Raw genomic sequence first — 21,744 nt, 5'->3', positions numbered from 1 at the left:
GTTTTCTTTTTAAAGTTGACGCACTCTCGATCCACTTTCCGCCTTCCCTTCTCACCTCCTTTCGGCCCTTGCGACGATGACTTCTACACTGGATGCGGCGCAGTCTTCAGCGACGGGAACGCCACCGAAGAACAAGCCCCAAGGAAAAGACGATGGCGCTGACGAGAAAGCAATCTCCAAGTCGCGGACAGACCTGCTCGATGCCGAGGGCGACCTAAGCCCGGCGTTTCACCTCGCTCTTGCCCGCATCTTTCTCCGCTTCAGCGCGTCAGCGCAAAAGCTTGGCCTGGATCTCCCCAACGCTGCTGCTGCTGCTTCCGAGAAAGACGTGGGAGCACAACTCGACAAACTAAAAAAAGTCGCGTTGGACGACGACGAGCTCGATGCTTTCGCGCGGGCTACCAATGGCGAGGTTCTCAGTGACGAGAGCAAGGAGGAGATCAAGGAATATCTCGATTGCGATGACCAATCAAGAATCACGGTGCGTTACAAATCTAGTGTCGTACGAAGAGTGGTGCTGCAGCTGACGAGTATCCGCGCAGTTTTCGGGATTCTGCGAAATGTACCACCTGCAGACAGGCAGCGATGCTGCGGAGACGTGGAAGGACCTCGAGGCCCTCGGCTTGTGAGTTTGTCCGAGCCCAATTCCTTCTCTTTTGTGATTACTAACACTTTATCGTCTCGTCCAGCAACGAAAAGCTCGAGCTTGACTCACCTTTGAAAGCAGACGCGAGCAAAGAGGAGAGAAGCACATGAGCAAGTGCTTGTGCACCCAAAAACGAAAGAAGGATACCAAAGTGTATATTTATCATTGTCCTGGAGCGATGCAATTGACGACGAGACAACAAAGAAAAGGCTAATGTAGTGGTGACTCAGTCATACCGGTATCGTGTAAGCAATTGTGCATATCATGCTGTCTATAGCTATGGGGGGCCTTGAACATTGTCGTTGATGAAGGGGAACCATGGATGAGGGCTGTTCTTGAAGTCGAGCTGGGACGGCAGTACTTCATGTGCCTGGCAGCGCTGCGCAAGATGCTCCAGTGTATATCGCAGCCCAGGCAGGAACTGTTGCAAGAAGCTTGATGAGGATTCTGATCTGGATGGTCCTTGCATTCGTTGACTTACCGCTTCGTGCTCGCTGGCGGCCTGGTGCAAGTCTTCGCACAACGACGCCGCTTCTTGTAGCAACTTGGCAGCTCTGTCCCTTGACGGCTCCGACTGTAATTGCACCGAGTCACTGACAAAAGACGTCCAGAGCCGCGCAACCTCACGATCCTCAGTCGCTGAACCGTCACGACGCCGATCGGAGAGCCAGTGGAAGCGACGGTAGAAGGCGTCGCGCTCGAGGAAAGGAGTACCTTCGAGCCGCCGCCTCGTGACTTCAGGTGGCACGGCGAAACCTTCCAAGAGGTGCATGTCTTCCTCGTCTGGAAGCCATGGATATCTCTCTGTCGTACTTCTCGGAAAGTCAAAGCAGAGCTGTAAAGCGTAATAAGCCATGGAACACCGTATTGCAGGAGACTCGAAGAACACCTTACCTCGAACATGCCACGGAACGCCTTTTCCAGCATCTCCAGGACCGCCGCCTGATCTGCAAGCGACGAAGCCAGCTCATTTTTGGTTTCATCGTCGATGATGAACGACGAAGGCTGCTGAGCTTCGACAGCAAGGGCGCTGAGCACCGTGTGCCTCTCTGACGCGGCCCAGGCTGCGACCCAATATGTGACTGCGTATTCCTCACATCGGTGTAGCTCGAGTTCCAGGCCGGCCATGACGATTTGGATGACTACGTCAAGGATGAGCGTCTGAAGCGCGGCTCGGAGCAGGTTGCCGTCCAGCTGAGGACCTTCGCGACCTGCTAGTAGCCTGGCCAGTGTGTCGCCCAGTACGCCGGCCTCCTCACTCAGGCGGACGAGGCCTGCATAGGACTTGCACAGGTTCCGGTGTCCGCGCGCACGGGTCTGGGCGAGGATGTTGAGGTGCTCGACTAGGTGGCCGGGTAGACGGCCGAGGAACCAGGCCAGCTGCCCCGCGACATCCATCTGTCGGTTCGCCTGCTGCTGGGATCGTGCTCCCGTTGCGTCTCGGCGGTCTGCCGCCTGCCTTTCGCGCACTTCCTCCTCAAATGCTTCGTCAGCCAAGCGCTTGAGTGCGTCTATAGGGACACCTGCGAGATCCCGTAGAAAGTCATCACTGAGGTCGTCGAGAGTGCGGTTGAGGCCAATGACGTGCCCTGTGCAGATGATGGACTGGAAGAGGGAGCGCACATAGGCGCACCTTGGCCATCGCTGAGAGCGAATGGCACGGCTCGTCAGGAATGTTTTCCACGTTCGCCAGCCAAAGGAGCTGTGAAACCAGTACGCCTCCTCCATGTCCGTAATTGTCCTGCGCCAAAAGGTACTCGTCTCCTTTGGCGTACCAAGCGAGATCGGATGAGGCGGTGGCATGCTTGCGCTTCCATCGTTGCATCCCATTGTGGCTAGTCGGCGGGAATGATTGGGATCAAATGCTGCCAAAGCCCTCGGCGATGGAGCGTCCGCGAGCGCAGGCGACATGAACCCCAGACAGTTGTCGGCTTTGCCTGGCTCCAATCTATCCAGGAGATCGAGAGCATCAACTGTGAATGCGCCAATAGAGGGAAGCAGAGGCGGTTCCTGGTGACTGGAAGTCGGTGAGGACGTCGCCAGAGCAAATGTATAGAAAAAGGCGAGAATCTGCCTTCGGAGGTGCAGCCTCTTGATCATTGATTTTCTATCCAAGCTCGAAAGGGCCTCTTCTTGCTCATTTAAGTTTTCTTCGAGAAACGTGATGGCCTCGTCCAAACCTATGATGGCCTCGCTGGGCGGAACCTCTTCGAGGAGGGAGACGCCCGCCTTTTCGGCGGAGAAGTCTTCGAGGTCGGCGACGTGGTCCTTGACTAGCTCATCCCATGCGAGGCCAATCGACTTGAGCAACGCAATCACAAAGGGGCGAAGGACCTTTCCCACGAGTGCAGGCACCGGGCCGGGCGCCTTGGGGTGGATCCTGGCTGTAGCGTAGATGTAGAGGCAGGTGTGGATTGTCTGCTGGAGCGTCGCTCCCTGATGCCATGCCGCCTCACACGCTAGCGCTCGGTCCATGATCCAGCAGACGTCCGCCGCCGAGAGGTTTGCGATGGGGTCAAATGCGACTGCAAGTGCCGCTCCGGACGGCAGCTTGTCGCTGTCAGCCACCAGATTTTCGGGAGGCGGGTGAATGCCAACGTCCATTCTCGGATCTGTGATCTGGATTGCCGCCATAGACTGCTCGAGCGTAAAGGAAGGGTTGAAGACCATCTGGCCTTCCTGTAGGTCTGATCAGAGCGCTAGAGTGAGCCCTATCGCAATGAAGCATCGTGCTGACCTCTGGCCCACCAAGCTCACCTTTGAGATGTGCGAAGAGCGTATCGGAAACATCGGTGTACTCGGGCGACCCATTCGAGTGATCCTCAAGCTGATCCTGGTCCTCCATCCAGTAGCCCAGCGATGGCGCCTGATCCTCCATCGTCGGCCTGTCCTTACGCCCCTTGCCTCAATCCATCAAGTCCGTTCGGTCCGGCCTCACTCTCCCGCCATCTGTCTCTCTCTCACTGCAATCTTGGGGAGGAACATTTTCCAAATGCCGCTCGGGAGTCGGACGGTCCCTTCACGCGTCGCGCGCGATTGCTTTTTCATCTCCAACCTAAAACGCTCCAACGATAGTGGCTTTTGACAAGCAAGACTGCCAGGGCGACCCGCCGATCTCGAGGACGGACACCATGGTGTGGCCATGTTCCGCGCTGTGATTCTTTGACAGATATGGACATTCATGTGGAAGAGAACGGAAGGAGAGGTCGAGATTCTGCGTTCGCGGCACACTCTGTCCGACCTACTGATGCTACCTCGACTTCCTCTTCCACCCTTGTCAACGTAGACGCAAACGATCGACCACTCAAGGCTAGCTTTCAAAGGCGCCAGACATCCACCTCAAGCCCATACGCACGCTTCTCTCCGCCAAAGTCCCGCCGCAGAGAGCGTATTCCAGATGCACCTCCGTCTCCCTCTTCTTCTTCATCGACCACAACCCGGAGAGCTCTAGGACGAGAGCATACACCCGTCGCTGATTTACCTCTGTGCCCTGACGATTGCCGCTGTTCGGATCAGGAAATCGAACGGGGCTTTTGCAGGCGTGCCATGGCGGAAGCGTCGAGCGAGGGTGGAACAAGCGAGGCTGATTCGGAAATGGAAGCGAGACTGCTGGACAGGCGCTGGACCAATGCGAGGGAGCAGCGCGGCGATGTGCATCTGGCTTGGGATCCAAGCGAGCGACGACGCGATCGCGAGTCGAAGCAGCAGCTTGGCGAAAGCCGATCATCGTCGAGCACCATCACTGGCAACCAAGGCTCGGCATCGACTCCGTTGGCCCCACAATCGCAACCACAGAGTCCATCTCGCATTGGAGACCGAGGGACTGGCAGAGACTTGAGGTCAGATCCAGTCGTTGTGCCGCGATCTAGCCTTGACTTGAGTGCAACGAACAGCAGTGACGAGGGAGACGAGTTTGCGCCTCTGCAAGCATATCGAACCCTTTCGTCACCACTGCAGCGCTCACAGAGGCCATCATTGAGAGTGTCGTCCTCGCCTGGGCCACGGCCCCACCAAGAGTTGTCGGAGAGCACTGTGTCGGCGCCTGGGCATGGATCAGCTGCACGCCGATCGATTGCCAACGTCTTTGAACGGCTCTTGCAAGAAGAGCAGCGAAGAAGGCAGGAAGACAAGGACAAGAAAGAGGCACAGAGAGAACGGAGGCGACAGGAAAAGGCTAGGAGAGAGGGTGAACACGAGAGTGACTGGGACGACAATACAGCAAGGAGTAGTCTGAGAGGCAGTCAGCGGGCAGAGGGTCGTTCAGCTAGCGAGAAATCTAAATCAAGCCCAGCTAGTCGCCTTCAGCATGACGTCGATCGCTTGCAAAAATTGTCGGCTCAGACTTCGACTTCGGCAAGCAGCGACACCTCCAATGCTCATAAAGGTCCTTCTTTGCCCTCGTCGCCCAAAAAGTCTTTGTCATCCTCTCCGATTCAAAGACCGCCATCTTCGATGGTCCCATTTGCTTTGCAAACGCCAATTACGCAGCCCGTCGAGGAGGGACGCGAGGACAAGGAGCCTGAGCGAGACGTCCAGCTTAATCCAAATGCGTCGATGTTGCCTCCGCCGCCGCCGTTCCAGGATCCTTTGGGCGCACCTTCGGCGAACACTACACAGTCGCCTCGGGCCTCACTACCAGACGCTCGGTCTTCCAGTCCATTGTCAACTTTTGCGTTTCCGAATCGGCTTCCGCAGCGACAGGCACCACTACATGCCGGCGTGGCCCTGATCGACTCTTCGAAGCAGCTCTCGCCTGTGGTCGGAAGCGGGCGCTTCAGTCCGGGAGACCCATCCTCGCCGAGACGCAACAGCCATCGAAGATCGGCTGATGTGGATGTTGTCAGCGTCAGTAGACGTCTGCCGACAACTTCAACGACACCTCCTTCTACAACGCCGCTTCCGTCAGCACTGGCGGAGGTCCATACCCCACACCTCACACCTGCAGACGATGCTTTTCAATCCTCGACATCCACAAGTCCCAGAAGAGTCAGATTCAGCCCCCAGCCGCCGCAAGTCGTCGTGGCCGAGCGTGAAGACGACACCGATGAGACATCCAGCCCCGAGAGTCACAGGGACCTATCGCTGCAAGGCGTGGAGGATGAAGACGAGAGTGAAGAGGACCAGAAAGGAATGGATACGGACAGGTCCTTTGCAGCTCCGATGGAGCCCAAGATTGATCTTGGCTCAGGAACTCCGAACAGTACAGATGCGACCCGTCTGTTGAGGGAAGGAAACACGCCCAAGACGCAATCACCCTTCGTGCCTGGCGCTTACTTTTCTCCAGCGGCGGGGCCATTGTCGTCGGCGGCTTCACCGGCCTTTTCTCGTCATATCATACGACCGCGGGGTCCGAAAATGGCCCTGGAGACGGTCTCACCGTCCAAGGTGGCTGGCATGGACAAGAAGGGTAAAGAGGAAAACGAAGAAGCATTCTGGAACAAGGACGCTGATCCGCCTGCTGGAATACCTTCACCACCGCGCCCATTCGCGTGGACATCGGCCTTGTCGAGGTTTGGCTCGGCTGTCTATTCGCCCCCTAAAACCAAGACGTCAGGACTTGAGAACAAGGCCGATACGAGCATGGCGATAAGTCTTGGCTCAGCCTCGATCATGGAAGATGTTCTGGAGGAGAGCCTGGAGGGAGAAACTGGCGGGGAGGACGATGAGATCACGCAAGGCTCCCAATACCATGGAGGTGCCCCTCGCGAATCGACTCCACCACCAATGAGCCCTAGTCTGCGCTCGAGTCTTCGGTCGAACCTTTCTGTTGCCGGGCGTCATATTAAGGACATGCAAGAGCAGTCTCTGCTCCAACTCGACCCTCTCCGAACTTCGGGGCAAGACTCCAGCCAGGTTCCAAATGCGGATGACTCGCTGCGTCTGACGCTTGAGGAGCTTTTGGAGGTATTGAAAAGACCCCAGGAACCCGATAGCTTCGTCTCGTCATTGACGGAGATAACGCTGCCGGGCAACAAAGTTCTTCCCACCAGTACGCAGGCGACCGACGAAAACGGCCGGGCACTGGAACTCGCTGAGATTGCAGATGAAAGCCTTCATCGGAGTAAGGTCGCTGAGGAAGAAGATCGACGCTTCGTTGCCCGTCTGGACCAAGTCCGCGATCGACTCCAAGCCCTGCTGCACAGCAGCAGCATTTCCGGCCCTCAGCCAAAGAACAAAACGACAATGTGGAGCACGTTCATGAGGCTTATGCTCCATCTTGCGCTTCTCTTTGCTGTTCTCCAATTCGCAAAACTCCGCGCGAGCCTTTTGTACCATCACCCTTATTCACTCCTCGAGGATCCGTTCCAAGCAAGCTCGACTCAAAGCGCCATTTTGTTCTCCATTTTGCCGCGCAGACTTCCCTTCTGGTCCCTGATGCGAGGAGGCACAGACGGGCTTCTCGCGAGGCTCAACATCTTCCCACCGGGATCCCTCGTCGGTGTCGAGCAAGATGGACTGACATGGATCCAAGATCTGCCACTATCGATGCAGCTAGACGGAGGACAAGGGAGCTCAAGCGTGGCAAAAGTGGTGTTTGACATCGTCTGGCGAAATGTCAAGAGTGGCAGAACAGAGTTGGCCTGGCGTGTATTGATGTGGAACTTGGCCAGGTCAATCGGGTGGGACTGGTCGGACATGGGCGAAGGAGGCCTTTTGGTCCCGACTTGATCGGCGATCTGTACGAATATTTTGTCAGTTGTATACCGTTCTAATATTGCTGCTGCAACACAAGCATCTTTTGCCATTCGAAAGCCAGGAGTTGTTGTGAGAAGACAGGATTATTGGATTGAATTGCTTTGATTTGCGTCCTACGAAGTGACGAGAGACAAAGAGAAAGAGGGGAGAGCGAGGGAGAACAAGTGCAATTTTCAGAAGTCATCCTCATTGAACTTGAGTGGCTGGAAAGCGTAACCCTGGGCGATATAATGCTTGGAGCTCGCCTCGACCCAGTGCAATCGCAATGCGTGCAAGAAAGCCGAAAGGCCCTCCATGACGACGAGGACGCAAATGCTCAGGGTAATCCAGACAGCAAACGCAGCGACGGTGGCCAAGACGCCGACGATGCCAGTCATGCCAAAGACGTTCTCAATCGTCATCTTCCACGCTACCTCGCTAAGCTGTGCGTGGGCCAAAGACAGGGCCCACAAACGCAGGTACGAGGCTGTTTGCGACACGGTACCCAGGGCGAATTCGATCGTCTCGATGACTGAATGGATAAAGACTTCGCCGATTTCAAATTCGCCGTGCTCGCCCTCTTCGCCGCCGTGGCCACCTCCACCGTGGCCTCCTCCCTCGCCACCGTTGCCTTGACCAATGATGTGACCTTCACCGGCATCATCGTCCTCATCGTCGTTGAGGAGGTCCGCCGAAGGGCGAGCAGCAGCCTCGTTCGTGACGCTCCTGTAGCCCTGGCCCTCGCGCTCCTTGTGCTCCTTCCACTCGACGTAAGGCTTCGTGAGCAGCATCCAGGGGATGCAGATGAACGCAAGCAAGAGAAGCATGACCTGGACAAATGCCTGGCCAGGGAAGATCTCCTCTTTGGGGTCGACCTTGCCCGGCGAGAGGAACATGTAGATGAGCGTGTTGAGAAGGTTCGGCGGGTTATTCCGGAACACGACGCCGTTTGCATCCTGCTCATACCAGTCCGTCGTCCACTTGTAGACGATGACAAAGACGAGGTAACCGAACAAGGACTGCAGCAGCAGCATCTTTGGGATGAATTCGCCGTAGATGTTGACCGGCTTCTTGTAGTGGATGGCGTTGGGGATGTTGAGGCAGAGAGCGAACGACATGTGCAGGACACCGAGAATGATCGACATCTTCATCTTGAGCGAGTTGGTAAAGACGAGGAGATTGTCGGAGCCGTGCCATGTTGGATCAAGTCCAAATGGATAGACACGGCCCAGCGGAATGGCCTCCAACGTCGCGTTCGGCGGCTGGTCTGTGGGCCACTTCCAGCCTGAGTGGAAGAGGTGCATCGACTTGCTGAAAATGTCGTTGTACATGAAACCGGTGAAGATGGAGAAGAGGCCCATCAGGAGAATGATGTAGCGGCCGTAGAAGAACATCTCGAAGATCTCGCCGAGACCTGCCTTGGCCAGCTTGCGCTCGTAAACGCACATGCTCAATGCCGCAAGGAACATGATTGTGCCGTGGCCAACGTCACCGAACATGACGGCGAACAGGAAAGGAAAAGTAATGACCGTGAAGAGACCAGGGTTGACCTCCTGGTAGGATGCGAAGCCGTAGGCGTCGATGATCGACTGGAAACCGCTTGTGAACTTGTTGGTGAGGTGGTAAGTCGGAGGTGTCTGGCTCGTCTTGAGCTCCTGAAGCACGGGAGGTACCGACGTGCCCGCATTTTCGGTGGCTCGACGGAGTGCCAATTGAACAGAGCCGATACCGCTCTTAGGGCACCAGCCCTCGGCAATAAGCGTCTTGCGCCTCGAGTCGTAGTTGAAGAGATTCATTGTCGCGTACACGAGCTTCTCCTTGCGGACCACGTCAGCCCAAGCACTGAGACTCTCTGCAATCTTGACCAATTCTGTCCGCCTCGTCGCGCTGGTCGAGTAAAGGACGTTGTTGAGGTCCTCGATGCGGTTGGTGACTTCTCGGAGACTGTCTTCTCGCTTGTCTGGATTGCTGTCGATGGGGTACAGTGTTCCGCCCATGCTCTCGCTGATCTTTCGAATCTTGGCCAGGAGCTCGGCACCGTGGGCGAAGATGATGAAGACATTCTTGCGTACCGGCTCCTCCTTGGATGGGTCGTGAAAGGGCTCGGCGATCTCGGCATAGTTCATGTAGAGGTTACCACGAAGCACACGCCACAGAATCCTCTCAAAGGTCGCCATCCGTGTCCGGTCAATGGTCCCCGCCACGAATCTGTCCGCATGTCCGTCAGTCTGGGAATTTGGACGAGCAAATCTTCTCAGGGGCATGAACTCACTCCAGGTCAAAAGTCCCAAAGCCTGATTCGTTCTGGCCGCCAGCAAGCCCGCGGCTCTCGACATCATCGAGCAGAGGAGCATTGGCGTCGTCGGTGCTTGTCCTGATGGCGTCTTGGCGACCTTCGGCTTGGTCAAAGAAGACGGCAGTCTCCCTGAGCACGTGGCGAGCCTCCTCGAGCTCGAGGAGCCTACGCTGGAGCTGCTCGTAGCTTCCGTTCATCTGTCCCAGCCGCTCCTCGTGCTCACGAAGCCGCACGCTGAGCTCGTCCATCAGCTGAGGGCCGCGCTGGTCGCTCGTGTTGACAAACGGAAGCGCAGACTCGAGCGGTCGGACGGGTACGGACTCAGCCTCCATCTGCGAGTACAGGAAGCGGACGCGGCGGTCCATCTCGTCGAGTCGGCGAATGTCCGAGACAAACGAGCGTTGGAAAGGAGTCACATCAGGGTTGAGCTATGAGAGTCCTCCTTGGTCAGCGTCAGGTATACGCAATAAGAAAGCGAACAACTCACGTCCTTGAACTGAACATTTCCGAGCTCGCCCAGCTCGTACACAGTGTCGTGAGCGACCTCGCTGGGGATGTAGAGCTGTACGAGGCTCATCTCCGCCGAGCGGAAGAGGCTCTCGTGACCGCTCATGATGGGCGTCGCTCAGTCGTGGGAAGAAGGTTGAACAGGTCGTCGCTTCAGGGGGTGTGCTTGTAGCAGCGACAGCCGAATGACCAGCAACCTTGGTCCACGTGTTTTGAGAGTTTAGGAAAGTCGGCCGAAAAAAATCGCAACCTTCCTTCGTCTTACCGTTTCTCTCACTACTCCTCTGCGTGCACAGCGATCGACGAAGAAGGAGCCGGTCAATATGCCGTAAGTAGCCACGCATATCCTATGCAGACATAACGCTTACAGTCTCGCAGTCTCTACGAGCTCTTTTGTATCGCGGCCTCTTCAGAGTCTTCTGTAAGTGTCAACTTTTTTTCTTCTCTAGCCCTTTTGCACCCAGGCCGCTCACGCTGTTTGCCCTACCTCTAGGCGCCCTTCCGCGATCTGATTCGCTCGACCTCGCGTCTCATCATGGACCACGGCGGTGCCGTACGAGGTGTTCAGTACTGGCAGCGCCGAGCGCTGGCCCAGCGGGCGCGGCGACACCAGCAGTATCACGAGACGGGCGACCACTTTCTTCTGCACTTTGACACCAACCCTCGGATTCTCAACCAGCTCTCCAGCCGCCTTCGGGCCGACCCGCGCGTGATTAAGTGGACGACACTCAAGTTGGGAGAGCGGCTAGACCAGATCACACCAAAGACGATGGCAGGGTCAGAGAACATCGATGGGCACCCGCCGCAGATGGGGGGAGGACGAACGGTGAAATACTCCAACACGAACATGTAGAAAGGTTGCATCAACGGTTTCCATTGTTGTGTAATTGTACAGTACAGTATTGGCTCTCAGCCTGTGAAACATCATACTCGAGCCACAAATGCGCTCAAATCTTTTTTGTGCAAGCGTGCCTTGGCCTTAGGAGCGCCACTCTCTTGCTGCTGGACATCATCTTCGGCTCTGGACCGCTTGACGCCGATCATTGTGTCGTGTTCTGCAAGCTGAAGTCAGTCATCGAAGTCAAAAGAAGATAGAGTGACACCAAAACTTACGGCGATTGTGAAGAAGGCTGTCGACAAAGTCGCGGCTGCCGCTCGTGATGTACTTGTGACTTACACCTCGAGCACTGAGGGGAACCCTGACCAGTGCGGCGAGCTGACTTTTGAGGGCAGTGACTTTTGCATCAGTGCTACTCTTGCCCTTTCGCTTGGTACTCTGGCCCCCTTGCTTCTTGACTGGTGCGTCAATGTCGACCTCATCACCACTCAGATCCATATCGGCCTCTTCGGCCAATTTCCTCAGCCAAGAATCATCGTGCGATTCCTTTTCTTGCTGGTGCTGCAGCCGGTCAATCTCTCGAGCCAGATCCACCCGCTGTCGGAGGGCAGGCAGAAAGGAGTATTCGACTGGTAGCGAGTTGAGGTCGTATGTCCTCGACAGACTTCGACAGAGGTCGCCCCACAATCTTTTTTCTCCCGGCTCAATCATGGCGACGGACAAGCCGGACTTGCCCGCACGGGCAGTTCGGCCAGAACGGTGGACGTAGGTATCGGCACTCCGCGGCAGCTGGAAGTGAACGACGTGGTCGACCGAGGGAATATCCAGACCTCGGGCGGCCACGTCGGTGGCCAGCAGTATGCTGCTCGTCGGTCCGTCTGCGCTCGTCAGGTTGACTGCCTGGAAGCGCTCGAGGTTCTTGAGCCGTTGCCGTTGCTGGAGATGGCTGTGAAGCGGGTGGACGGAGAGGTTCAGGTTGCTGAGTAGCGGCGTCAATCGTCTTATCCCATCGATGGAGTTGAGAAACACGAGGGTGCGGCCCGGGTAGCGCTGGAGAAAGTAATAGAGGTAGAGATCCTTGTCCTTGGCCAGGCACTCCACTTTGGTCTCCACCAAACGTTCAGCCAGCCTCATGGCTGTGCTCAAGTCGACGACTTTCGGGTCATCGTCTCGAAAGTCGATCATCGAGATCAGGTCTTCGATTGTTGAGGAGGCCGCTCCATTCTTGCGCTTCTTGCGCTTCGATTTCTTCAGGTTGTTCTGAAGCTCCTTTGAAAGCGTTGCAGAGTAAATGAAGGTTTGCATGTCAGATGCACCGCCGGCAATTGTTGACGTGGACGTGTAGTCTTGAGAACTGCAGCGAGCCGAAGAGCGATGAGTCGGGAGTGAGCTCATGAAATAACAGCGAGTACACACCTATGTGAATGTTTTGCTCGCTTCACCAGAGCAAAGATGGTCTCCATCTCGGCAAAGTGGCCCGTCTCAATCATGCGGTCCGCCTCGTCGACGACGAGGAAGCGGACCAGCTTGATTCGACGCGTCAAGGTGTCGTCCTGCCAAGATTGAAAGAAGGGTTAGCATGGTATGTTGCAATACGCCCCTTGCCAGAGAGAGCGACTTACGCTCTTGCACATGTCCCAGAGCCGCCCTGGTGTTGCGACGATGATGTCAGTGCCCGCTCCATCGTGGCCCAGGACGAGCCTGCGCTGCTTTTCCTCGCTGATGCCTCCCGTCAAGGTGGCAACATGCGCCCACTTTTTTGTGGCTGAGGGTGAAGAAGCCTTGATGAGCGCTTCGAGGTGCTTGGACACCTGCAAGGCCAACTCTCTGGTTGGAGTCAGGACAAGCCCAGTGAGTCTGGTCATATCGCCGTCCTGCGCATCCTGGCCTTCGATATATTTGATCTTTCGGTCCTCTTTTTCCGTCGTCGCGATCCAGTTGAGCATCGGCAGTCCGTACGACAGCGTCTTGCCGCTTCCCGTCTGCGCAATGCCGACAACGTCTCTTGATGGAGACTCCTGGCCTGATGAAGATTTGAGAGCATGAGGTAGGGCCAACGCTTGAATCTTGGTGGGCCTGTCAAAGTTGAGAGCTCTAAGAGCACGCTTCAAGCGGTCATCAAGGCCGATGTCGAGCTTCTCCCAATGTGCCAGCCGCGGCACGTCCTCGTCGTTGCCCAGCTCGCCCTCACCATCCAGACCTCCAGCATCCAAGACATTGAAGTCGACATCAAGGTCGTCTTCTTCCTGTCCCTTCTCTTCTCTTTGCCCTTTATCCCCGCTTCTGCTTTCGCTTTCGAGGACGCCATCCCAATCGATCGCCGGGAGCTCTTTGGTGTCATCGTCTTTCTCAGCGCTTGTTGTGGCTACTCCGATCTTTTCATCCCCCGCGTCCTCGCCCTTGTCCTCTGTTCCTTTGACCTTCTTGCTCGGTGGCAGGTATTTGTCCGTCCCCTTGGCCTTGACCTTGGCTTTTTGCTTTGCGGCCCCAGCAGCGGCTCCACCCTTGACGACAAAGGACATCGCACCATCATCCTGCCTGACGACATCTACGCCCTCGACCTCCTTGAGGCCCATGAAGTCATCGTCGTCAAAGTCGAGTCCCTGGAGAAAGTCCGACTCGGTCTGGCCGCCCGACGCCTGGGCCTCGAGCGGTAAGGGAATGGCAGCCCAGGGAAGCGAGGCAGCATCGACCCGGTGAGCCTCCTGCGCAGACTGCGACGACGGCTTTGACGCCTTGCCCCTTCCTGCCCCTCTTGCCTTTCCTTTTCCTCTCATGTCCGTCTGTTCGTCTATCCGTGCGTCCGTCAACGTCGCTCAAGTCGACTCGACTCGACTAAGAAAGAAGCGTTGCTTCTTTCTTAAAAAATAAAGGAAAAAAATAAAAAAGAAAGTTTTCTGAGCACGGACGTTCACGTGGAGGATATGGAGAAAAAAAGCATGCGGTCCTGCCTCCGGCTCTCCGGGGTGGATTAGCCGTAGGTGGAGAGAGAGGTGGGGGTCCGGGCGGAAGGAGCGCCGCCAACATGTGCGCTACTGTTGGTTAGCGCACACCAAGCAAGCCCACAACAAGCAAGCCCACACCAAGCGAGCACACACCACGCAAGCACAATGGCCAGCAAGGAGGAGGCGCCACTGCCCATCTTGTGGGAGGCGAGCCAGTCGCGCATCGAGTCGTCGAACCTGGAAAAATTCCGCAAGATCGTCAATGCCCGTTATGGCCTCCATCTGTCGACGTACGACGACCTGCACAGATTCAGCGTCGAGCGCATGCCCGACTTTTACAAAACGTTGTGGGACTTTGCTGGGATCCGCTATTCAAAGTCGTACGATGAGGTCCTGACGAACCCGAACGCCAAGCCGGGCGACCTGCCACGCTTCTTTGAGGGCGCCAAGCTCAACTTTGCAGAGGTGCCGTGTCTCGTCCTGACCCAGTCGTTTATCGTAAAGTTGCTGATGTGAAGAAAGGGCAGAACGTTCTCTTTCCGCTCCACCCAAAGAATGCAACGGCATGCATGCCCCATGCCCCGCGCAACTGGCCCCACGACAAGACGACTGCCATTTGGGAATACGGCGAGGCGGAGTCGACGGCCGACGACGCCGTGCCTCTGCTCCTTCAGCAGGTTTCCTGGGGCGAACTTCGGCGCCGCGTCGCTGTCCTCGCCGAGGCGTTCCGTAGAAAGGGCGTCCAGGTTGGGGACCGCATTGCACACGTCTCTGCCAACTCGTCGGATCCAATCGTGAGCTACCTGGCCACCGCGTCCGTCGGCGCCATCTTCTCAGCCTTGGCCACCGACGCAGGACCGCAAGCCATCTACGGTCGTTTGGCCCAGATTCGACCGAAGGTCGTCCTGACGGATGATGTCGCCTTTTACAACGGCAAGGAGACCAACGTCGTCGACCGTGTTGCCAGCGTCGCCGACGACCTGCTGACCAACGGGAAAGTAGAGGATCCAAACGCGTTCGAAGTCGTCTGCCTCATCAATCGCAAGCGAAAGCGCAAGACCACGAGCCCCGAGCTGGCGTGGAAGGGAAAGAAAGCGACATGGTGAGATCGTATTGCTCTGAGCAAAGAGTCAAAGCCCGTCTGCTAATACTGTATAATCCACTGCAGCTCGACATTCGAAGACTATCTCCAGTCTGTGGGTCTGTCCACCTCGCCGTCATGCAGCCCTGCGCATCGCTTCGAGGCGCTGCCCTTCTCGCAGCCCGCTCTCATCGTCTTTTCTTCGGGCACCACGGGCGAGCCAAAGTCAATCTGCCACATTGGCGGTGGTATGCTGATCAAGGCAAAGACGGAGAACCTGTTCCAGTACGAACTCTTGGGTGGAGACACTTTCTTTCAGCTCACTACATGCGGTTGGATCATGTGGCAGAGCCTGGTCTCGCAGCTCCTCGTGGGCGCAAGCGTCATCACCTATGACGGCAGCCCGCTGTACCCCAATGCTCTCGCCGTGCTTCGACTCGTGTCGCAGCACTGCAAGCAGAGGGGCGCTGTCACGGGCATCGGCATGGCGCCCCGCGTGCTCTCCGAGATGGAGCGCGCGTCGGCCAAACTGCCGCGCCCACCCAGGGACATGTTCCAATTTGACACACTCAAGCTCGTCACGAGCACGGGCAGCCCCCTCTCGCCCGCGAACGCCCGCTTCTTCTACGAGAAGCTGTTCCCCCGGCACGTCCAGCTCGTCTCCATCAGCGGAGGCACAGACCTGGCGGGCTGCCTCATTGGCTCGTCAATCTTTGTCCCCGTCCGAGGCCATCTTCTCGGTGCAAAGACGCTCGGCATGGACGTTCGTATCCTCGACCCCATCACGGGCGAGGACTGCGAAGCATCGGGCCAGGCGGGCGAGCTGACGTGTGCCAGTCCTTTTCCTTCACAGCCCGTGAGTGTGCTTCGTCTTCGTTGAGACTGTGTCTCTAAGTATGCTGAATTCATGCTGGTGTGGCCTCGTGTACGGTCTCCTACAGCTCAAGTTCTGGGGTGCTCCCCAAGACGAAGAGGCGCTCCACGAAAAGTACATGGACTCCTACTACCGCCGCTTCCCCAATGGCCCCGCGCGCGGCTACTGGGCCCAGGGCGACTTTATCTCGCGGCGGCCCACGCGCAGCAAGGCTGTCGGCGGAGAGATTGGCGGGCCCTTTGAGATCCATGGCCGCTCCGACGGCGTGCTCAACCCCTCGGGCGTCCGCTTTGGCAGCGCAGAAATCTATGCCGTCGTCGAGGGCGGCCAGTTCCCCTACGTGGCCGACAGCGTCGTCGTCGGCCAGCGCAGGCCAGGCAAAGACGACGACGAGCGCGTGCTCCTCTTTGTCAAGCTCCACGACGCCAAGGCAGGCCTCTCGCCACGGCAGATCGACGACATGAAGAAAGCAATCCGCACTGCCTACTCGCCCCGCCACGTCCCCGCCCACATCTTTGCTGTAAAGGACATTCCCGTGACGAGCAACGGCAAAAAGGTGAGGGGCGCGGAGGTAGCTCAGCAACTTTCTTACTTCTCTTCATTATTGCATTAGTTATTGGCAATGGCTGACGACACTCAATCTACAGACGGAACTGGCGGTAAAGGCCATCGTGTGTGGAAACACGGCCTTTCGACCAAGCACAGCGACGGCGAACCCAGGAGCCCTCGACGAGTATCGTCAGTACGCCGATCTCGAAACGGTGCTTCGGCAGTCGAAGCTCTAGTGGGAAGGAACAGGCTTTGCCCCGGACTCTTTGGGCCCAACCCCGTCGATTGATCTTGGCTTTTCGCACCTTCTAGAATTTCCCTGTTTTGATGTTATTGATAACGAGATTGACTGTCAGAGGAGAGAAATCGATATCTCTGCAGCAGCACTCACCAATCAAGAGGTTACCCGCCATCTCTCTCGCTGTGATCCAGGCAGTGACCACAAACGTGGGCAGGTCCAGCGTGCTAAAGAGCGTGTCGGCCAGTCCGAAGGGCATCATCGGCGGGATCCAGCCCTGGGCCAGTTCGAGGGCCCAGCAGCCCCCGCCCGTTGCGTCGGGCATCATGTACTGCTTGACGTGGCCGCGGCGGAGGTGATGCTGCGAGCCTGGCGCATAGACTTCGGCCTCGAGGGCGCCTGCGCTAAAGGCGTGCTGCTCGCCCACGAGGATGTGGAAGTAGTCGTCGGCCTTTAAGCAGGGATTTGTGAATCAGCACTGTGCCCCATGTCCTACTGTCTTCCACTCCAGACCCTCACAGTGTGACGCCCCGTGTGCCCCTCGGTGCCAATTGGCGTACCAAAGAAGATGAGGTACTGTGCGAGAGAGGTCAGATCTTTCTGGCTTACTGCCTATTGAGATCGCGTACGCAGAGCTCACCTCTGTGATGGACGCATGGATGATGTACATGGAACCCATCGCACCTGGCCAAGATTGCAACATCAGTCTTCCTTCCTCCTTGTCCATGCCGCCCAAGAAGCGCAGATCGAGGACACTGATGCTCACCACCGGCATTGTTGAACATCCACTCGTTTTCATCCTTGATGCTGCGCGTGTTGAGGTACCTGCCGACCTTGTCATCGGCGTGAAGTCTCGCGAGAATGTCATCAAGGAGCGCCTCGGTCGAGTTGTGGTTCTGCGCCAGAGCCTCCCGGGTCAGCGCGTGGAGCTTGGCCGGCTCAAAGATGTAGAAGTTGGCCTGTAGAGAAAAAGGTGGAAAGGAGGGCTTGTAATCAGACGTCGATTTGCGGGCGGACGGCAAGAGCGGAGAATGGACTCACGCGGACACGGTCGAGCGCCGCAATGATGCCGGCGAACACGACGAAGAGGGCACTGAGGACCGTGAGGAGGCCTGGGCCTTTGGAGGGCGCCTTGGACCTGCTCAGCGGGCGCTTGGATCCTTCGACTGGGCCCAAAGACCTCGTCACTGAGCCGTTGCCGGTCGACTTTCTGGGGGTGCGAGACATGGTTGCTGCACGGAAACAAAGAGAAAGAAGGAAGACCAGCTGGGAAAATCGGACGATTCTCGCGCGCGTACTTTGGAAGATGCGCTCTAAATTTCATTCCGAATCGCAGCCCGCCCACCGCTCCTACTGGACTCTTCACCTTTTTGGCGAGCTGGGCAAAAAATCGACGCGAAGGTGAATTAAATCAAATTTGTATTCGACATTAATGCCGACTTTAAAGACGCGTGTCAAATATGATTTATTCTTTTAGCTCATTTTATTTAAGTTTGATGCATTAGTGTATTTTCTTTTCGAGAATTAGTCTCTAAGTCTCAGAATTTGTGACAGTGGCACACAGTCTGAAGAAAATTTTGGCCACCCGATTATATTGACTATGAAAATCTTGGAGACCAAGCGAACGACCGGTATCCCAGCGGTCCTGTTATTGTGGGCGTAGTATAGGTGGTTAGTACGCCGTGTTGTGGTATATAGAAATCTATAACCGCGGCGACCTGAGTTCGAGTCTCGGCGCCCACATATTTTTTTCCACCGTGTCCAAGTCTTTTAAGGTCTATTTTTTTGGTCTGTGAGCTCTTCAAGAGGGGAGATGTTGCGCTCGCAAGTCTCGCCTGTGAAGGTGCAGGAAACTTGACGATTCTGCTGCCCACCTGTTACAATTACTGGGCACCCTGATGCGTCGGAGCTCATTTTCCACGCTGCCGAGATGACCTGATGCGGCGCTCTGATTCTGTCTCAAGAGCACATTGTTTCTTCAGCGCCGAAGATGCAGGGCTTCTCTACATTGCATGTCCTTCTCGCGTGGCCAGCAAACACGTCGATTGCCAATCTTCTCAAGATGCCGCGCGCCCCGACCGCGAGCAGGCCCGCTCCCATGTGCGGGTGTAATGAGGTTCCTTGTCTCGTGGCCAGAGTCCGTCTGATGGCCCCTCTCCGCTCGTCTACACTGCGCCACGTCAGCTGCAGCCCACTTTTGCCTCTCTCCTTCTTGGCCAGCCTATCTCATCTACACAGAGCCTCAGCGCTGTACAGCCCGCTTATCTCCTCTGGGCTCAATCGGCGTTAGGGTATTACGTGAAATTGGCCCCTCCACCAACCAGTGTTGACCAATCTGATTAGAAATCGGGCCACCAAAAATGGCGCCTCGCCCTGCACCCTCCTCGTCGACGCCTGCACACGGCCACGACTACACGCCCCTGCGTGTTCTCAATCGGACAGAAGAAGGCAGTGGTCGAAGAACGTCCAGCGGCGAGGACGACGACGACGACAACGAAGAAGGAGAAAATAAGGACGAGGAACGACGCGCTGGCAGTGACGGCGGCACTACGATGCAACGTGCCGCGTCCGAGGACGAAGAACCGCTTTTGGAAGGCCAACCCGTGACTCGTCCCACAAGAGAGGAGAGAGTTGTGCAGCGCTCGCCCTGGCTCGACGCGGCTGACGGTACTGAATCGCGAAGCGGGGCCGACACGTTGATCATGGGCAACATGCGAGGCTACAGCGCCTGGGGTGTGCAGGTCAGTGCTGCTTTTCCCGCGCTTTGAGACAAGAAAGAGAGCTGACGTGCTCCCTACCTTCAACTAACCCAAAAGATGTTTGCCCTGGCTTTTATGGCCCTCATCTGGCCCATGGTCTTGCAGCGCATGCCGTGGCACAAGCTCCCGCTGTTCGGATACCACCCCTTGGCTCAATCCTTGAGCCTGATCCTCCTGGCCCAGGGCCTGCTTGTGCTGCAGCCCACGACGCCGCAGACGCCCAAGCGCAAGGGCCAGGCCCTGATCTGGCACCAGCTCTTCTTCCTCATCTCCTTTCTGCCCCTCGTCACCGCGGGCGCCTGGATCATGTGGCACCTGCACTCGAAGCCGCGCGCAAAGCACTTTATCTCGTGGCACGGCACCCTGGGCGCAGTCGCCGTCGTCTGGGCCTGGATGCAGGCAGCCGTCGGTGCCGCCAGCGTGTGGTTCAAAGGAAGAGCACTGGGCGGCGAAGCTCGGGCAAAGAGCATGTGGAAGTGGCATCGGTGCGTAAACTCTCTGAAAATCCACTTCTTCAACTGAAAGATCCCCGCCTGCAGCCTCTCGGGATACATGCTCCTCAGCCTCTTTGTCCTCATTCACATCCTCGCCGTCACCGAGACAGAATGGGTACGAGGCTCTGTGCCGCTCTTCCACCGCGCAGCCGCTGTCCTCGCCGTCATCGGATTCGCAGCCGTCATAGCGACTCGAGTCCAGACGTCAAAGATGCCTCAGCTGATCCGTCGAGGTTGAAATAGTTTCGTAAAAGAGTTCTTCTTTGTACTGTAGATTCGCTCAGCCGATGAAATGACAGACCTCACTACGTTGGCTTCTAGTGTGAAAGCGGCGTCAGGCAGGCCTCCCGGTGCGATTAACCAAGGTGCAGAAAAGGAGAGAAAAGGAACCAAAGGGCCTGCTATGTACAGGAAAGAGGCAAGCTTATTCTTCTCGAGAGCAAGAAGGAACAAGGGCACGAGAAACTGTAAAAGGGCGGCAAGCAGCATGGGGAAAGAATGGAAGGAGAGAGCCTAGATCAGAGGCCAAGCTTGAACGAGACGGTGTGTGATGTGCAAAAGAGTGTGGGGGAAAGTCGAGGTCCCTCTGCCGCGTGCCTCGGTCTCGAAAGACGAGATACCAAAGAAGAGTGTCGAACGGAGTCCAGGAGATGTACAACGGAGGCGAGAGCGTGTGGATGTGGCGGCCTCAGAGAACCTGCATGTAATTGCTCGGGACGATGCCCGTCTCTCCCGTCGATTTTCTCGCTTGCCACCACTTGCCGCTGTTGTCGACGATGTCGAGGATCTCGCCCTTTGTAAAGGAGATCTCCGTCGGATCGTCTGCGTTGGCCTGGTACGCATATAGGGCCCGCGCCTTGTAGCCGTACCCCGGCATTGGCTCGTTGTGATGGCCGTCGAGCGTCGCCTGCTTGTGCGTGCTCCCCGGGCTTCCCGTGCGTCCCTCGTGGGTGGTGCTGTGGCCAAAGTCGGAGCCTGGTCCTCGTTGGCCGGGCGCAACGACGCCAGAGTGACCGGTGCCAGCCGCCGAGGCAGCAACGCCGCTTCGAACGCTGTGGCTGTCGAGCTTGGGCGTACCTCCAGCGTTGGCGGTGGTAATGTCGTGGGCAGAGGGGCCCTGGCCATAGGTGGGCTGGTAGCCACCATTGGCGGCGCCACCCTGGAAGCCACCTCCGTAGGTGGAGCCGTTGCCCATGCCTCCGCTGCCGACGCCGTTGTTGCGGTGGACGCCTGTCGCGGCGCTCGTTCCAAATCGTGCGCCGGGGCCCGACAGCCTGCCGTTGCCGGCCATGGTGAGGAGGCCATAGACGACCGTGTCCTCCTCTGACGTGAGAAAGAGGAGCCAGATGACATCGACAATCGTCAGGATAAAGTAGCCGGCGGCAACAGCGTTGAGGCTTCCCAGGTTGCTGTAGATGCCGCTGTCAATGCCAAAGACGGCAAAGACGAGGGCAACAGCAGTGAAGGTCGCCAGCTGGATCCGGGTGGCCGCAATCGCATCCGTCACCACAGTGGCACCAAAGCCAATGATGATGAAGAGATGCAGGAAGATGGAGAACCAGAGAACAGTGTGGCCAGTCAAGGGAGCAGTGCCCAAAAGTCCCGCGTTGCTTGCCTGGGCGGCAATCTGCCCAATGAAGGCGACGAGCCACGCAATGAGAGCGAGGCCCATGGTGACCATCAGCACCACATTGCTGAAGAGCAGGCTGTTCGAAGAGTGATATTAGCTAATGAACAGGATCGCGTACTCGGCCTTCATCATCAAGTACTCACCTCACGTCGAAGCCTCCGCCGCCTTTTCTAGCCATTGTTGCTGCTGTTGCTTCTGCTGATGCCGTTAAC

The 21,744-nt window shown here is 57.0% G+C and overlaps 10 protein-coding genes and 1 non-coding gene across 11 annotated transcripts; 6 read left to right on the top strand and 5 right to left on the bottom strand.

Annotated features, from left to right (window-relative positions):
- Nucleotides 1-19: 19 nt before the first annotated feature.
- FA10DRAFT_265429 (hypothetical protein) lies at nucleotides 20-893 on the top strand. Its single transcript, XM_025521055.1, has 3 exons — nucleotides 20-481; nucleotides 543-625; nucleotides 690-893. The coding sequence occupies exons 1-3, from the start codon at nucleotides 77-79 to the stop codon at nucleotides 754-756; spliced, it is 555 nt and encodes a 184-aa protein (XP_025378779.1). The 5' UTR covers nucleotides 20-76; the 3' UTR covers nucleotides 757-893.
- On the bottom strand, nucleotides 794-3,612 carry FA10DRAFT_265428 (Mak10-domain-containing protein). Its single transcript, XM_025521054.1, has 4 exons — nucleotides 3,404-3,612; nucleotides 1,541-3,333; nucleotides 1,128-1,481; nucleotides 794-1,067 (listed from the first exon to the last, which is right to left on the bottom strand). Exons 1-4 carry the CDS (start codon nucleotides 3,522-3,524, stop codon nucleotides 924-926), a joined length of 2,412 nt encoding a protein of 803 aa, XP_025378778.1. The 5' UTR covers nucleotides 3,525-3,612; the 3' UTR covers nucleotides 794-923.
- Nucleotides 3,613-3,713: 101 nt separating this feature from the next.
- On the top strand, nucleotides 3,714-7,380 carry FA10DRAFT_278361 (hypothetical protein). Its single transcript, XM_025523453.1, has one exon. The coding sequence runs from the start codon at nucleotides 3,818-3,820 to the stop codon at nucleotides 7,313-7,315; it is 3,498 nt and encodes a 1,165-aa protein (XP_025378777.1). The 5' UTR covers nucleotides 3,714-3,817; the 3' UTR covers nucleotides 7,316-7,380.
- A 19-nt stretch (nucleotides 7,381-7,399) lies between these two features.
- FA10DRAFT_249804 (V0/A0 complex, 116-kDa subunit of ATPase) lies at nucleotides 7,400-10,246 on the bottom strand. The gene is made up of 3 exons (XM_025519546.1): nucleotides 10,105-10,246; nucleotides 9,594-10,045; nucleotides 7,400-9,529 (listed from the first exon to the last, which is right to left on the bottom strand). Exons 1-3 carry the CDS (start codon nucleotides 10,228-10,230, stop codon nucleotides 7,516-7,518), a joined length of 2,592 nt encoding a protein of 863 aa, XP_025378776.1. The 5' UTR covers nucleotides 10,231-10,246; the 3' UTR covers nucleotides 7,400-7,515.
- Nucleotides 10,247-10,400: 154 nt separating this feature from the next.
- Nucleotides 10,401-11,088, top strand: FA10DRAFT_300176 (hypothetical protein). The gene is made up of 3 exons (XM_025524806.1): nucleotides 10,401-10,452; nucleotides 10,503-10,545; nucleotides 10,618-11,088. The coding sequence occupies exons 1-3, from the start codon at nucleotides 10,448-10,450 to the stop codon at nucleotides 10,975-10,977; spliced, it is 408 nt and encodes a 135-aa protein (XP_025378775.1). The 5' UTR covers nucleotides 10,401-10,447; the 3' UTR covers nucleotides 10,978-11,088.
- Nucleotides 11,089-11,247: 159 nt separating this feature from the next.
- FA10DRAFT_220085 (P-loop containing nucleoside triphosphate hydrolase protein) lies at nucleotides 11,248-13,073 on the bottom strand (the record flags this gene model as incomplete). The annotated part of the gene is made up of 3 exons (XM_025518540.1): nucleotides 11,248-12,352; nucleotides 12,379-12,515; nucleotides 12,585-13,073. Coding segments are annotated over 3 exons (1,731 nt in total), but the record flags the coding sequence as incomplete, so codon positions are not given.
- Nucleotides 13,074-14,072: 999 nt separating this feature from the next.
- FA10DRAFT_228532 (acetyl-CoA synthetase-like protein) lies at nucleotides 14,073-16,647 on the top strand (the record flags this gene model as incomplete). The annotated part of the gene is made up of 5 exons (XM_025518752.1): nucleotides 14,073-14,372; nucleotides 14,435-15,009; nucleotides 15,076-15,850; nucleotides 15,963-16,418; nucleotides 16,510-16,647. 5 exons carry the CDS (start codon nucleotides 14,073-14,075, stop codon nucleotides 16,645-16,647), a joined length of 2,244 nt encoding a protein of 747 aa, XP_025378773.1.
- FA10DRAFT_300175 (putative C-8 sterol isomerase) lies at nucleotides 16,275-17,876 on the bottom strand (the record flags this gene model as incomplete). Its single annotated transcript, XM_025524805.1, has 6 exons — nucleotides 16,275-16,730; nucleotides 16,803-17,100; nucleotides 17,169-17,225; nucleotides 17,290-17,333; nucleotides 17,416-17,608; nucleotides 17,691-17,876. The coding sequence occupies 6 exons, from the start codon at nucleotides 17,874-17,876 to the stop codon at nucleotides 16,720-16,722; spliced, it is 789 nt and encodes a 262-aa protein (XP_025378772.1). The 3' UTR covers nucleotides 16,275-16,719.
- A 426-nt stretch (nucleotides 17,877-18,302) lies between these two features.
- FA10DRAFT_t23 lies at nucleotides 18,303-18,392 on the top strand. The gene has a single exon. It is a non-coding gene; the product is annotated as a tRNA-His (tRNA).
- Nucleotides 18,393-18,577: 185 nt separating this feature from the next.
- On the top strand, nucleotides 18,578-20,140 carry FA10DRAFT_278358 (hypothetical protein; the record flags this gene model as incomplete). Its single annotated transcript, XM_025523452.1, has 3 exons — nucleotides 18,578-19,390; nucleotides 19,466-19,893; nucleotides 19,948-20,140. Exons 1-3 carry the CDS (start codon nucleotides 19,010-19,012, stop codon nucleotides 20,138-20,140), a joined length of 1,002 nt encoding a protein of 333 aa, XP_025378771.1. The 5' UTR covers nucleotides 18,578-19,009.
- Nucleotides 20,141-20,590: 450 nt separating this feature from the next.
- Nucleotides 20,591-21,710, bottom strand: FA10DRAFT_284504 (hypothetical protein; the record flags this gene model as incomplete). Its single annotated transcript, XM_025523927.1, has 2 exons — nucleotides 20,591-21,608; nucleotides 21,676-21,710. 2 exons carry the CDS (start codon nucleotides 21,708-21,710, stop codon nucleotides 20,591-20,593), a joined length of 1,053 nt encoding a protein of 350 aa, XP_025378770.1.
- Between the last annotated feature and the right edge of the window lie 34 nt (nucleotides 21,711-21,744).

The sequence above is a fragment of the Acaromyces ingoldii genome, assembly GCF_003144295.1.
Source record: "Acaromyces ingoldii strain MCA 4198 unplaced genomic scaffold FA10scaffold_2, whole genome shotgun sequence".
Classification (NCBI taxonomy): Eukaryota; Fungi; Basidiomycota; class Exobasidiomycetes; order Exobasidiales; family Cryptobasidiaceae; genus Acaromyces; species Acaromyces ingoldii.
This window is presented reverse-complemented; position numbering and strand designations above follow the sequence as displayed.

Bases quoted from the DNA above. Each gene is read 5' to 3' on its own strand.
- FA10DRAFT_265429 (XM_025521055.1), top strand. From the start codon at position 77: ATGACTTCTACACTGGATGCGGCGCAGTCTTCAGCGACGGGAACGCCA. The intron at 482-542 runs GTGCGTTACAAA...GTATCCGCGCAG, and splicing joins ATGACCAATCAAGAATCACG to TTTTCGGGATTCTGCGAAAT. The intron at 626-689 runs GTGAGTTTGTCC...CGTCTCGTCCAG, and splicing joins GACCTCGAGGCCCTCGGCTT to CAACGAAAAGCTCGAGCTTG.
- FA10DRAFT_265428 (XM_025521054.1), bottom strand. From the start codon at position 3,524: ATGGAGGATCAGGCGCCATCGCTGGGCTACTGGATGGAGGACCAGGAT. The intron at 3,334-3,403 runs GTGAGCTTGGTG...CGCTCTGATCAG, and splicing joins GCTCTTCGCACATCTCAAAG to ACCTACAGGAAGGCCAGATG. The intron at 1,482-1,540 runs GTAAGGTGTTCT...TACGCTTTACAG, and splicing joins CGTTCCGTGGCATGTTCGAG to CTCTGCTTTGACTTTCCGAG.
- FA10DRAFT_278361 (XM_025523453.1), top strand. From the start codon at position 3,818: ATGGACATTCATGTGGAAGAGAACGGAAGGAGAGGTCGAGATTCTGCG.
- FA10DRAFT_249804 (XM_025519546.1), bottom strand. From the start codon at position 10,230: ATGAGCGGTCACGAGAGCCTCTTCCGCTCGGCGGAGATGAGCCTCGTA. The intron at 10,046-10,104 runs GTGAGTTGTTCG...GGACTCTCATAG, and splicing joins GAAATGTTCAGTTCAAGGAC to CTCAACCCTGATGTGACTCC. The intron at 9,530-9,593 runs GTGAGTTCATGC...ACATGCGGACAG, and splicing joins TTTGGGACTTTTGACCTGGA to ATTCGTGGCGGGGACCATTG.
- FA10DRAFT_300176 (XM_025524806.1), top strand. The intron at 10,546-10,617 runs GTAAGTGTCAAC...CCCTACCTCTAG, and splicing joins CGGCCTCTTCAGAGTCTTCT to GCGCCCTTCCGCGATCTGAT.